We start from the raw sequence: 14,889 nt of genomic DNA, 5'->3' as shown, positions 1-14,889 counted from the left end.
ACATGTGGATTACTGTAGCACTTATGGCTAATTATGGACTAATTAGGCTCAAAAGATTCGTCTCATGATTTTCTCCCTAACTGTGCAATTAGTTTTTCTTTTAATCTACATTTAATACTTCATACATGTGTCCAAAGATTCGATGTGATGTTTTTGGGAACTAAACATGGCCTTACTACTAGGACTACTCAACCATCCATGTTTTATTATCTAAAAAAACAACAATGTTTTAAAAATTCTCAATTTCAAGGGGGAAAAAAACAAATCTCAAACCATGTGGTGCAGTTACTACTCCTCCATGCAACAAGAAAGAGATGGACGGCGGGCAAGACCACACTAGGCGATGTGATGAGATGGGAGGCGGCCACTCTAGCCTGCGATGCCTCCTCACCTCACCTCCCTGTCTCGTGGACAGGCAGCATTTGCCCTCTCTGGGACGCATACTTAAACCCCCCCCCCCCCCCCCCCCCCCCCGCGGCGCTGTTTAATCTGCTCCGGAATACTACGTACTACGCGCTCCGGCAGCGTCTCCCGTGCCACCCCATCCTCCTGCACGGATCCAAACACCCAACACCGCATCCCGCCCAATCGCCGGTCTCCACGTGGACCCCTTATCCGTCCGACCCAACGGCCACTGACATGTGGGACAGACGTCTGTGGGGCCGAGGTGTCTGTGGGAGTAGTACACGGTGGGAGGGAGTAAAAGATGCTGCGCTGCTGCACGGGGGCCCGCTGTCTTGCTTCCACCCGACATGGGATATTTTGCAGGTGAAAGCAGGGGGCTTTAACTGAGGACGACGCAGTGCTCTTTTATCACGACTTAACTCTCGTGTACTCCCTACGTAACATTTTAAGTGCGGCTATAATTTTTCACGTTTAACTTTGACTGTTTGTCTTATTTAAAAAATTTTAAAAAAAATAAAAACATAAGTTAAGAGTAAAGTACTATTTATGTTTTATCATCTCATAACAACAAAAATAGTAATTATAAAAAAAATAAATAAGACGAACGATCAAAGTTGGATGCGGAAATTTATGGTTGCACTTAAAATGAAACGAAGATAGTAGTACGGGTTCCATTGTTTCCTTGATGGCATGGAGTATTTCCTCAGTCTTAAAAAACCAAGTCCTAGCTATCTATCTGGATATGATATATGTACAGATATATAGTCAGGAGTTGGTTTTTTTTTTTTTTTACAGTTGGAGTAAGTCAAAGCTAGGACTTACTAGTCAGGAATCGATTTTAAACTCGGGTTACAGTTTGCAAAATACTAGGCTGAAGCGGTATAATTTCACCTATTACTACTACATTTTTGCCAGATTCAGTGTAATCGATGAACCTACTTCATCTTTATGAATTAATCCCATTTCGGTTAATACTCATTGTCGGTTGGTTAATTGGCTTATCCGGACATAACTATAAGAGTGTGTAAGATATTATATTTTGGAGTACAATAACTTAAAGTTGTCATTGATTGTTTTCTTCTATTTTCAGCCTTGGCTTTTCAATAATTGATAGCATAGTATAATTATTTTATTGCTTCGTTTATTTTTTATTTGCTTATAAAAAATATAATTTGTAGCTCCACCATCAAGAACCCCACGATCAAGTCTTACATAAGAGAAAATATATTTTTAAAACCTAATATAATTACAAAATTATAAAGTTAATTTTCATGGCATATAGTTTACGAACTTCTATGAGTTCAACTTGATAAATTTTTTTCCCATAATATGGTTACTTAAAACGATGTGTTTTTTTCTCCAAAAGGGAGAACCATGTTTACGGGATCATTGAAATAATTATTTATTTTATCCTTTAAAAATATGTTCTCTAAAAATACTTTTGTTGTAATGCTCGGACCACTTGTTTCAAGGTAATATTATTAAGTTTGTTTCTAAAATATTTAATATATCCCTATAATTAAATAAATAATTCTCAGCAATAATCCACTTGATAATCTCACTCAAACAGGGCAAGACTCGTTCGGAGCACATGGATTTTACAAGTTTTCCTAATGAACTAGTGATTTAGTTCCCATAGAAATCATTTAGAGAAAAAAGGCCAAGCGAAAGCACACCACCGGAGACGGAGCTAGAGTATACGAGGGGATGCCTAGAAATTTGGTCAAGAAAATTTTTAGCTATAGCTTAGTATCTATTTTTATCATGTGTGCACCCTCTCAATACAAACTTAGTTATCCGTGTCAGCTTAAATTCGATTCAAAATAGAGTAAATTAAGTAAGTGACACCCTTCTCCCTTCTCCATTTCGTTTTAGCTCCACTCTTACACACCACTGGACCATCCTGAGGGTGTGTTCGCTAGGAGATATTCCCAGCAAGGAACACGCGTAAAACGGAACAGTCCATTAGCACGTGATTAATTAAGTATTAGCTTTTTTTCAAAAAATGGATTAATTTGATTTTTTTAAGCAACTTTCATATAGAAACCTTTTTGCAAAAAAAAAACGTATCGTTTAGCAATTTGAAAAGAGTGCGCGTGGAAAACGAAGGGAGGAAGGGAGGTTGGGAAGAGGAGGTGCCGAACACACCCAGCCAGCTCCACTGTAGTACAGCTACTGTCTCTGGCCATGCAGAAGGCGTACACTAATAATCGTTCATCCCAACAGTGTATAGGTCTCAGTAGCCGTGCACGCTGAAATTTCAACTTTCCAACACACAACATCCAAATCGAGCGTAAACAAGGAAATGCGCCTCCAATTATTGAAAACGAATCCCTGCATGCATGCTGTACAAGTTTGTGGCCAGTAAATATCTGACATGGCCAGTAGTAATAATTTGTACTCCTCCTACTAGTACTATACTACTCCTACTCCACATACTACAGGAAGATAATTGCTCGCCTGTTGAAGACGTCGAAAAAAATTCCATGCAAAATGGCAGAAAAAATGATCCATCATTGTCACTGTTCATATGTTTCTTTTATCGCCGTGTGACGTCAAATTAAAACGAGGGGGATGGGCGAGGCACGGTAAAAACGTGGCGTTTGATTCCTCTAATTACCGAGGTGTACTGTAGCAAAATAAGACGAATTTATTTTTAGTGGCACTGTTTTTTCGATGTGCCTGCTGATTGTTTTTCTTTTTGTTGCTTTTTCTCAGATTTTATATGGTGCTAAGCCCTTCTTTAGTTCCAAATTTTTTCTTCAAACTTCCAATTTTTTCATCACATCAAAACTTTCCTACATACAAACTTCCAACTTTTCCGTCACATCGTTCTAATTTCAACCAAACTTACAATTTTAGCGTGAACAAAACACACCCTAATTTGGACATGGTTCTCATACATATGACACAAACTTTTGCAACATCTCACATAGTGACTGAGAGTGAGAGGGATTGTAATTTGGAAGCTGAACGCTGATCGGCTCTGATCATTTGATCTATGAATGATAACTGTGAAAAATAAAATAAGCAACTTAAAGCTTTTATATTTGTATTGTTGATGGTATAAAAGTAACTGCTGAAAAAGAGAATACGATAAACACATTAAAATAGTATTAAAAATCAAGTTTTAAAATTGATATCTGGCAGTGGTTGATAATACAAGAAGACAGTGACAAGCTAAAATTTTAAATTTTATCTTCCCCCAGAAATTCGACATATATAGATGTCAGCGACCATGTCTCTCTGACTTATATAAATGATCTCGTTCCTACACAGTTATCCTCCCTGATAAGTATATATAAAATCCACTAGTATTTCTATTTCTGTAAAGCACTAAATGCGTGAGATCGTTTTATCAACAAGCCGAGCCAATAAATTTGATCTGTACAATTCATGTTTATTCTTGCCTACTGACATTTTACTTTGTTTCATGCAAATTTTAGAATGAATGCGTGGGGGGTATCAGATAGTTCTTAACATCTACTCCATCCGTCTCAAAATATAAAGGATTTGGGGTGGATGTGATATAAATTTCGGGAGTATCGTTTTTTTGATTTTAGATTTGATTTTATGATATTTTTCTTTTATAGTTTGGCTTTGAAATCAATGAGAAATAGGACATGTTCACTTTGCCGCCAAAAAAAACCTTACCATTTCTTGGTAGAGCCAAATATTGGCATTGCTAATATTTGGTAAGATAAAAATATGTGATGGTGTTGTTTGCTTTGATACCTTACTAAATTATGGTGGAGTTTATGTGAGTGGAAGGTCCCGGAATTACCAAAATTTGGCAAAAGTGCAATGGTACAATTCTATTTATTTGTTACGCAATCAAAATTTGGAAATGCTAAAATTTGGTAAGGTTTGTTTTGGTAGAAAAGTGAACAAACCCATAAATATAAATGTTTTACTCATATTTTTTGGTTTAATTTTTCATGGCTTTTATCAGGTGTAGCGCAAATGGTCAGATGCGAGATGCTTAGGGTTTGTTCGATGCCGAAATTAACCCTTTCAAAATTTGGTGTTTGATAATGTCAAAATTTGGTAGGGTAAAATTGTATGGGTGTTGTTTGTTTGTTACCTAAAAATTGGCAATGCCTAAGTTTGATACGGATGAAAATAGTACAGTAGCAAACTGAACAGCCCCTTAATCTCCAATACCAATTTAGAATCAGCTAGGAAGAAATAGATTTGTACCAGTATCAGATTAAAGCCAGCCAATGTCAGTAGAGGCAAAAAATAAACAGTGTTGTCACTTGTGATACATGTGTACCACACTAACGGACAACATACTTCCTGATCTACTCCACCTGGCATTCCTACATTTTTTTTCAATTGACGCACACAATCTTTCTATATACTCCTACTCCGTTTTCCCTAATTATATATTCCGAGGAAACTTGTTGCATCACCATCTTTCTCAACTTGCAGCAGCAATTTGATAAAACTTGTCTTTTTTAAAAAAAAAAACTGCACAATCATGATCACAACCATGACTACAATTAATAACTTGGCAGCAGTAGTAATACTGCACTTCCATCATCAAAGATCACATCAAACTGAACTTTAAAAAAAATTCACACCAAATTGACACACATTCAGAGAGGGAAAAAAAACCAAAATCAAAATGCCAGATCAATTATTATCGCTCTGATTAAGGCAGTAGTACGTACAAGTCCCTCTCTGCGCGTGTGTGCAGGTTTTTAAATAACCGCGGCGTCTTCTCCCCCCTTCCTCCGGAGGAAGAACAGTTCTTCCCGTTTCCCCCGGGACTCAAGAGAGAGAAAGATAGAGAGAGCTCCATCACTCCCACTCGCATAAGTACCCACCCACCACCACCACCACCACGCAAGAACCGCAAAGGAGAAGAGAAGGCGGTTTCCGGTGAAAATTTTGGCCTCTTTTTCGGAAGTTTTTTTTTTCTTCCCCTCTCGTTCTCTTTTTATTCCACCGCTTTGTCGTTCTCGCAATCTCGCTGTCCACCTTCCCCACCCCCCCCCCATTTACTCGATCATCACAACGTGCCAATCAATTAATCGATCGATCAGTTTTGTGCGTACGTGAGCGTGTGGAGAGGGAGAGAAATGGACATGGAAATCGTGGTTTTTCTGAGGTAATGTGCTGGAGGAGGAAGAAGAAGAAGAAGAAGAAGCAGCTATTGTTGCTGCTGCTGCTTTCTGGTGAGTTTTTTTTTTTTTTTTTTTTTTTTTTGCATTTCTACTCTGCTCATTCTTTAAAGCTTCTGCAGAAGTTGCCATATTTTTTTTTCATGATTAATGGTGGCCTATCCTACTCCTATCATGCACAGGGATTCCGAGGAGGCGATATGCTTCGCAACAGATCGAGGAGATCAGTCGGTGCCAAGCAAGGAGGCGTCACCGCCATGGCGCAGCCTGAGCCGCCGCCGCCGTCATCGCAATCTTCGTCGTCGTCTTCCTCCTCTTCTCCCGTGTTCCCTTCCCCGAGGCCGTTCATGGCGCTCCCGCACCCGCCGCAGGCTGGGTTCTTGGACGGCGCCGCCGAGGGGCCCTCGTCGTCGATGAGCCCCACCTCCATTCTTGAGACCAAGCAGTTCTGCTGCTCGTCCGCCATGCCGCCGTTCCTGTCGGAGAGGAGCCTCAGGAAGGCCCACGTGGAGATGGCCGCCGCACCGCCGGAGCCGGCCGGCGTCGGCCTCGCCGACGTGCTCCGGGAGCACCACGGGGGCGGCAAGGCCGGCGGCGGCAAGGTGGTGTTCGGGTCGCAGCTCAGAATCCAGGTGCCCACGGGGAGGGCCGTCGAGCTGGTGTCCTCCCCGATCGAGTTCGGCGTCAAGAACCGGGACGCCCACTTGGCGGCGATGTCGCCGGCGAGGAGGTTCCTGCCGGAGGTGGTCAGCTCGCCGTCCGCGCGGGTGTTCGCCGCCGCCGTGGTGTCGCCCGGGGAGATGGCCATGTCGGAGGACTACACCTGCGTCATCTCCCGCGGCCCCAACCCGAGGACCACCCACATCTTCGACGACTGCATCGTCGAGAGCTGCGGCGATGTGCTCGTGGAGAAGGTGGCCGGCGGCGGCGGCGACGGCGACGGCGACGCGGTGCGAACCAATGGGTTCCTGAACTCTTGCTACGCATGCAACAAGCAGCTTGGACATGGCAATGACATCTTCATCTACCGGTGAGTTCAGAAAATAATTGCTTATGCTGTTTCAGACTTTCAGTTGTTCAGAAAAAAAATTAAATGCTAGTACGTATTTTTAAATGATTTGTTCATGCTGAATATGAGATGATCTCAACTTCTGAAGTTGGTATATCAACTTTAGCTGTTTGGCAACCTGATTTGTTGTACTTAAACTGCAAAAATGAGCTAGTGATTACTCTGCAGTTGTTGAGAAGTTTAGTGTTCACTATTCAGGAATAATTATACATATATATGCTGAGAGAAATTAGGCTGGTGAGAAAATAGATTCTAGTATAATGAAACTAGTAGCACATCACCATGTCATCAAAAATGCTATTTTCAAACCAGGGGTGTAGAAAACTAAAGTAGGGTTGATTGATTGCTGAACTGCTCATTAGATGATAACGAATATATGGCAGATGCAGAGTTGCTTTAGAAGGCACAAGTTCTCGGTTTCTTGTTTACTGTTATTTGGCATGAAGGTGGCTTCCATCATTGCAAGCTTATGTCATCACCAATTCTCTGTTGATTTATGGATGGCTCACATGCCTGGGACCTTGATGAGCAGTCCTGGTTTTAGAATCATTTCTGGTTTATGATTGAGGCATGGAAACTGTGACACCTTGGTATCTGTCTTCAGGATCATGTTAATCTTTTATTAAACCAGTATTTGCTAATGAATTTGATCCCCACCTTTATTTCTCTAGTTCATAGTAGAGAAACATTTTAAGTACTTGTTTATTTTGGGATTGTGATGTTTGATACCCTGTTATTTTCTATGTGATGCTTGCCCCTTGTTTTAGCATGTACATTCACATTACAGTGCCATTATGAACGAAGAGGTCCTTGGTTTTCACTTGGATAGCTTCTATAGTATTTATAATGCTAAGAATGCGACATTTCAATTCCATATTGCTTTCACATAGAAAACTATGCAAAGGTGCTGAATATCCTAATGCAGAGGGTTGTGTTAACAATTTTCTAGGGACTAAATTATTTGGCACCGATTGATGTTTTTGAATAAGGTTCATGTCCCGAGCCGTGCTGGTCTCGGTGCTCCTACCCCCGACCATGACCAGGACCAGCTATCATCGCCAAAAAAAAAAAACAAAACCTTTCGCATCATTGTTGCTAGTTTGACAACCTTGAAGTTCCTTGATGCCAAAAGAAATGCTGAGTTTGCTTGAATATGACGGCAAAAGGGATTCGTGCCATGTCTTGTTCTCGGTTTTTCTTCCTTGCTGCATGATCCACTGATCCATGGGAGTGCTAAACTCTAGCTTTGAGATATGTCCCCTAAAACGTTTAGCTACACGCCTTCTGATGCTATCCCTCGATCACAGCTGCCTTTTGCTTCGTGTGCTTTGGACAGAGGAGTAACATGAACAAGCAGAAGAGCAATTATCCCAAAAAGCTCTGTGCTTTTTTATAATTCTGCAGTTAGGCCATTACTGTTCTTCTATGATATAATTGGTCCTTTTCTCTATCTTTTTCAGAGGTGATAAAGCATTCTGCAGCAGTGAGTGCCGGTACCAGGAGATGCTTTTCGACGAGGCGGTGGACAATTTGCGCTAGGCTGTTGAACGAAATGGTCGTTCCACATGAGTATTTCTATGGAGGAGGAAGAAGACAATAGTCCTAAATAACTGAGATGAGATTTGTTTTCTTTCTTTTTTTGTTTTTGTTTTCTCCACTTTTGCGAGATTGGATGCTGTTTTTGGCCATGGAGAAGGGGGAATGATTTATTAGTCTTTTTTGCGGATTAAAGACCTTTGCCCACTTTTGTAAGATGTTGATTATTGATTGCTTGGGGCATCATGTTTTTGTGACTTTCGAGTTAGTTGCAATCTGATGCTTTGCTCTATCCTTGCATGCAAGCTACTTTTGGATTAGATATGATGTGGAGCAGTATAACCTGTTGTATTGCATGAACTTTCAAGTGAAAATATTCTTCAGCAAACTATCAGGAAAGGAGAAGTTTCTGTTCTTCAGAAACTATCAGGAAAAGAAAAGTATGGTGCCTATGTAAGTATGATCACCATCAAATCTGGTCATCTTATTTACTCATCAAAAGCGAAGATGAACAATGGAGAAAACACAAACTTTTTTCAGTGTCAGGGGACAAAAGAAGAGCTAGGATCAGTAGCTATCTTGAAAAGGCTCAGAGGCTTTGGGTGGAGTGTGTTGTGGTAGCAGCTTTGCCATGGCCCTATTTTCCCTTGTACTACTACCAAAGTCCCCACATGCAAAGAATAATGAGAGCTCAACAGCTCCTAATCATCATAGTGTTTCTGTAATTGGTGAGTGTTTTGGACCAGTATGATTATGATTGTCATGTCATTGTTCATGAGGTCTCTACTAGCAGTAGTAGTATCATCTTTTGCCCTGTAGTTCTGCACTGTAGGTGATTCTTTCCCTCCCTTTTCTTTTCTTTGCTTTCACTTTTTTTTTTAAACGCACACACGCACACCCTACCCCTATGAGTACCTTTGGAAGACTGGACCGGCACGTCTTGAGATTGACGAAGTCACCATAGACGCCTCGCTCCTACCACTGAAAAAATAATTAGCCATAAATGCGAGCACCCGTGTCAAATCTAGGATTTGAACCCGGGTGGGCTGGTTCCACCACAAGAAATCTAACCAGTTAAACTATGCTTACTTCGCCTTTGCTTTCACTTTTTGGTTGCTGTTACAGCACAATTGATCGATCGGTGTACTACACATCAATTAAGAACCTGTACTTTGGTAGTGAAATCACGGGCAAGAGCATTTAAGCATTGACCCCTGAGCTACTGTTCTTGGAGACGTTCAGATAGTACGATCTTGTGGTCATTTTGACTGACTGCTTGTTCATGCTTTGTCTAAGCTAGTACTCCGTATTTTCTAAGTTTCGACAAATAATGTGTTCCATCTATGATGAGACAATAATATATATATTTGTGCTCAGAAGTCATATATCCCATTATCATGTGCAGTACAAAATTAGCCTGGAAGATTCCATAAAACCAGGCTTGACTTAACCAAAAATAGTTTAATGAGTCAAATAATTCATCATTGTCGTTGGTCGTTCGATATGAATATTCTTACTCGAAAGTCAGATTATTCCTGCGTATTATTGGAATGTATATTTATAATTCCTATGACATCAGGGGCGGGCCCACTATTGATTCAAGGGTATTCAGACGTATACCCAAGATTTTTGGATAAAAAATAAGTATATGTACTCTATACCTCGTATATGTATTAAGAAATTAAAGAAAAAGGCTAAAACTACTCATTTTGGGCCCTGTTTCATCGTTTCTTCTCTATTGGGCCTAAATTTCCCACTTCCCTCCCCTTTCATCTCAGCCCACAATCAGTTTGGGCCACAACTAGTTCATTTCCCCTCCTCGCCTAGGCACAGCAAACCAAAGCCCTAATTCCCAAATCGGCCAAATCCTAACCAGAGGACCGAGGACGTGCGCGGTGTGGCGGCGAGGACGTGCGGCAGTGCGGCGGCGGCGACTTCCGGCTGCGTCGGCGGAAGGCGGCGCCAAGGCGGGTAGGAGCCTAGGCGGCGCGTCGGGCGGCGGCGACTGCAGTCTAGTCTGCAGCGTGCTCGTCGGCGGCTGCGGCGGAGGCTTCCGGCTGCGGCGTGCGCGGCTGCGTCGGCGGCAGGAGGCGCCGAGGCGTGCAGGCGGCGCGTCGACGGCTGCGGCCGTGCGGCGTTGGGGCTCGGCCAGGCGTGCAGGCCGCCAGTCCGCCAGGCCACCACACAGGTACGCGATGCGGCGGCCGAACGACCACGGCTCGCCGGCCTGGCATGGATTGCGTGAGGGGCTTGATTCATTGATTCATTGCATTGATTTGTTCTAGGTAGTTCAATAGTAGTTATGTTTTCTGGTGGCGACGGCTTGTTTCATTGATTTGTTCTATAGTAGTTCAATAGTTCACTAGCACCGAAGGATTCAACTTCCTCAGTTCCTGTCTTCTTTATTTTTCAGAGTGTTAACTGTTAAGTGTATATTTATTGATAGATTGATAGTATAAAGCTGTAAATATTAGGAATTTAGATAACTTAGAACCATAATATTTAATTTTCAGTGTGTTAAATTTATATATATGATGATAGTATGAGGCTATATATGAGCTGTTGTTAGGAACTTAGAGAATTTAGAGAGGGTGTTTTCTTCGATGAACTATATAAAAACAAGAAGCAAGATGAGCAACAATCTGCATTTATTGGAAGAGAATTTTTTGTACAAGTTAAAGGATGAGGACATCATCACTCATTTTTAAAATATCAAGCATTGAAAAGTTCTCCTCTAAATTGTAAGTTTTTTTTATCATTTTACCATTTTCTATCCTTTACATGTTATATATGTTGCCACTTTCATATGTCGAACAATTAGTACTTATATATGTTAAAGAATTTGGACTTATGATCAATTCTATCAATTTATAAAGTTATGGCCAATTTTGTGTTCTATATGCTATAATATTATACAATTAGTAATGTGTAATATTATACCAATTAATTATTGGACTTCTGGAAGTAAAAAGAATTTTGTTTTACCCCTACCTATTTCGAATACCTAACCTCTAAATCCTGGGCCCGCCACTGTATGACATACTCTAACAAATATACACCCTCCGTCCCACATTCACCCAGAAGTGTTTTTTCCCCCTTTGACAGAGAGTAGTATGCCATTATACGAGGCCATCTAATCCGTTTTCTTCAATGGGGAAATATCTGCCCCAACATGTGACTAGTCAAGAGAGATAGTACGCTGTTCAATTTTATATATATATATATATATATATATATATATATATATATATATATATATATATATATATATATATATATATATATATATATATATATATATATATATATATATATATATATATATATATATGACACCACTACTTTTATATATAACGTTTAATAATTCCTCTTATTAAAAAACTTTATAAATATAAAAAACATGTGCAATGCTTACAATACCTTTAATAATATAAAATAAGTAACAACAAAATATATACAATAAGATCTTCCACCGTTCTAAATTACTTGTCTTTTAAGGTTGTTTGCCATATTCTAAGGTTTGGAACAAAACGCTATAATACTCTTAAAAAATAATTTATGGTTAAGGATAGAAGATTAGTTGAGGGATAGAATAGGAAGAAATTTGAATGTGATGTGATTGATGGGACATGTAGTACTTGGGAGTGACAAGTATTATCGGACAAATTTTGAATGATAGAAAGACAAGTAATTTGAGACGGATGAAGTATATTTTATTAAGACGAATAGTCAAACACAATTAATCTCAAAAATCAACAACGTTATACATTTAAGCGGGGATAATAGTTATTTTTAACAAATTAATTACAAATCGAAAAATCGGTTGTTCATCTTTTATTTTGATGCCTGTGAGAGACGTATATCCTCACTCCAATTTAGCTGCAAACCGTTTAATTAGAGCATATTGATAGAACTAGACATCATCTGACAGCCATGGTAATCATCCTCTTAACAGATTACTACTACACTAACACAGACTTCCCGTAGAATGTAATGGGTGCTTCTCCTCGCGTCGCGCCATGGGCGGACGGTCGATCGGACGCCAAGAAGCTGTAGATGACGGCGTCCATCACCTCGCCGCTCCGGCGGACGATGTACCTGCGCAGCACGCCCTCCTTCCTGAACCCGGCCTTCTCGAGCGCCCTCTGCGACCGCACGTTCTCCACGTCCGTCACCGCCTCCAGCCGCTCCAGCCCCGGCAGCTCGTCGAACACCCTCGCCACCACCTGCATCCCGGGCCGCCGCCGTGCGTGGACACGGCGATCGACGGTGACCAATGTTTTAAATAGCGGGTTAATGCATTTAGCGGTTAGCTTCTCAAACAGTTATAGTGGGTTAAATAAAGCTATAACAGCTAAATTGTACATGAGAACAAATAGTTAGAATCCTTCTCAAACAGTTATAGCGGGAGATAGCGTAGGTATATAGGGATATTAGAACCCTGACGGTGACTACTACTTCAAGTCCAATTGATGTGCAAGAACAAGGGACTAGATCGAATAAGGCGTTGGGTTATTTGGTTATACCATTGTGATGGCGGCGGTGGCGATGCCTCGGCCCCAGAGGCCGTGCGACAGGGCGTAGCCGAGGTTGGCCCTGTGGCCGCCCTCGTCGGCGTACGGCCAGACGGAGACCTGGCCGACGGGGCGGCGGCCGGCGCCGGCGTCGTCGTCGTCGACGCAGATGGCGCGGAACCACGGGTGGCCCAGCACCGTGTCCCTGATCTGCGCCACGGCCTGCTCCCGCGCCGCGCACAGCGGCCGCCTCAGGAACCGCATCACGCGCTCGTCCGACGCCCACGCCATGAAGTCGTCGGCGTCCGCCAGCCCGAGCGGCCGGAGCGTCACTGCCACCGCCGGCGGCGAGCCATCCTTCCGCTGCTGTACGTCGACGTCCACCTGATCCATGGATGTCACTGGCTTCTCCTTCGTTCAAGGCTCAAAGTTGATTAAAGCCTGTTTGAGCGAGTTTATGCAAGCTGTACCTTCTACTTAGTATCTTCAGGTGTCAAAAGCTCTCTTAAACAGCTTATATTTTTAACTAGATTTTGAGAAGCTATAACCTAGAATATACAAAATAAACTACTCACTCCGTCCCATTTTAAGTGCAACCATAAGTTTTTGCACCCAATTTTGATCGTCCGTCTTATTTAATTTTTTTTATAATTAGTATTTTTATTATTATGAGATAATAAAACATTAATAATACTTTATACATAACTTATGTTTTTAATTTTTTTAAATAAGATGGATGATCAAAGTTATGCACGAAAAATTCTGACTGCACTTGAAATGGGACGAAAGGAGTAGTAGCTATATTCTCACCAACTATTTTAGAAAACTTAAGGTCCTCCGTACAAGAACTACGATTGGTATAGATTAGTGAGCAAGCAGGGCCAAGGGAGTCGTGGTCATGGATAAAAACCTGACCTGATTAGCTACAACTAATCACCTAATGCTCACTCCGCTTACAAAAAGAATGTCTTCTCTCAAGATGTGTCCAATCAACACGAACATTTACATGTCGATTTTGGACATATAAAAAAAATTCGAGTTTGTATAAAAAAATATTTTGCAACCAGTGTGATTTTTCTTAGTTTTTATATGAAAAGAAAAATAGGTAGTCAAGTATCGAAGTTGTCTGTTGATTTCAAAAGTCTAGAAGGACCTTTTACGATGGGAGCGAAGTAATAAATAAAAAACCTTATCCCAACTTTGCCGGCCACCTATTATTTTCAATTCATTAGTTTATTTTCATGATGTCATTGTCGTAGTTAAGTAGTTAAATATTACTCGGTTGTTTACCCCTTTGAACGCACGCACAACGCCTCAAGGTACGTCGCCTACCACTGAAAGTACAATGCCGTTAAATCTTTCAAAATCAAACCCTGGACCTAAGGTGCTACTAAGCCTCTTATAACCGCTAGGCTACATGCCCTTTCGCTATATTTCTTAATATTTCTATATATACTAGCATGGTGGCCCGCATAGATTGCGTAGCTAGCATAATTATATTTTCTCTCATATAATAGCATATATGTTTTCACATTATATTATTCAATACATATTAAAATAACAACATAATTTTAAATTTTGCAATAACTTTATGAAACTACTAATGTATAATATTCATATTGTATTTTATATACGTGTTAGTTATTAATTATTTTTAATATCAAATTTTAGTTATTTGTAAATTATATATATTCATATATGGACTCTAGACTCATCTTTTAATATTTCTTTTTTAATTCTGAATTTTTATTATTTCTAATTGTATTTCTATGTGGACTCTAAACTCATATTTCAATGTTCTTTAATTTTTAATTTCAAATTTTAGTTACTTCTAAATTGTATTCCTATATTGACTTTAAACTCTTCTTCCCATGTTTTTCTTAATTTCTAATTTTAGTTATTTGTAAATTGTATTTTTATACGGACTCTAAACACTACTTTTAATTTTATTATGTTTATTCCGAATTTTAGTATGGATTCTATACTCTACTTCTAATATTCCTTATTTTAATTCCAAATTTCGGTTATTTCCTAATTGTATTTCTATATGGACTCTAGTGTCTTATTCTAATATTCTTTATTTTTTAATTCCGAATTTCAATTATTTCTAAATTATATTTCTATATGGACTCTAGTCTCCTCTTGTAATATTCATTTTTTTTAATTCCGAATTTCAGCTATTTCTAAATTGTATTTCTATACTCTACTTCTAATATTCATTATTTTTTAATTCCGA

General features: G+C 40.2%; 2 protein-coding genes and 1 long non-coding RNA gene across 4 annotated transcripts; 2 read left to right on the top strand and 1 right to left on the bottom strand.

Annotated features, from left to right (window-relative positions):
• The first annotated feature begins 5,146 nt into the window (after window positions 1-5,146).
• LOC4333657 (FCS-Like Zinc finger 8) lies at window positions 5,147-8,351 on the top strand. The gene is given in 4 exon segments (XM_015772522.3): window positions 5,147-5,588; window positions 5,717-6,564; window positions 8,064-8,128; window positions 8,131-8,351. Coding segments are annotated over 3 exon segments (915 nt in total). The 5' UTR covers window positions 5,147-5,588; window positions 5,717-5,734; the 3' UTR covers window positions 8,151-8,351.
• Window positions 8,352-10,002: 1,651 nt separating this feature from the next.
• On the top strand, window positions 10,003-12,662 carry LOC136355897 (uncharacterized). Of its 2 annotated transcripts, none has more exons than XR_010740456.1 (2): window positions 10,003-10,327; window positions 12,127-12,662. It is a non-coding gene; the product is annotated as an uncharacterized lncRNA (long non-coding RNA). The 2 variants fall into 2 exon arrangements; XR_010740455.1 differs by having other exon boundaries at window positions 12,095-12,662.
• LOC4333656 (uncharacterized) lies at window positions 11,831-13,263 on the bottom strand. The gene is made up of 2 exons (XM_015777142.3): window positions 12,666-13,263; window positions 11,831-12,365 (listed from the first exon to the last, which is right to left on the bottom strand). Exons 1-2 carry the CDS (start codon window positions 13,044-13,046, stop codon window positions 12,102-12,104), a joined length of 645 nt encoding a protein of 214 aa, XP_015632628.1. The 5' UTR covers window positions 13,047-13,263; the 3' UTR covers window positions 11,831-12,101.
• Window positions 13,264-14,889: the final 1,626 nt, after the last annotated feature.

This window comes from Oryza sativa, chromosome 3, assembly GCF_034140825.1.
Source record: "Oryza sativa Japonica Group chromosome 3, ASM3414082v1".
Classification (NCBI taxonomy): Eukaryota; Viridiplantae; Streptophyta; class Magnoliopsida; order Poales; family Poaceae; genus Oryza; species Oryza sativa.
Note: the sequence above shows the minus strand (reverse complement) of the source record. Positions and strands in the feature narration are given on the sequence as shown.

Coding starts and splice junctions, on each gene's coding strand:
- LOC4333656 (XM_015777142.3), bottom strand. CDS start 13,046: ATGGATCAGGTGGACGTCGACGTACAGCAGCGGAAGGATGGCTCGCCG. Junction 12,366..12,665: donor CCACCGCCGCCATCACAATG/GTATAACCAAAT, acceptor CCCGGGATGCAG/GTGGTGGCGAGGGTGTTCGA.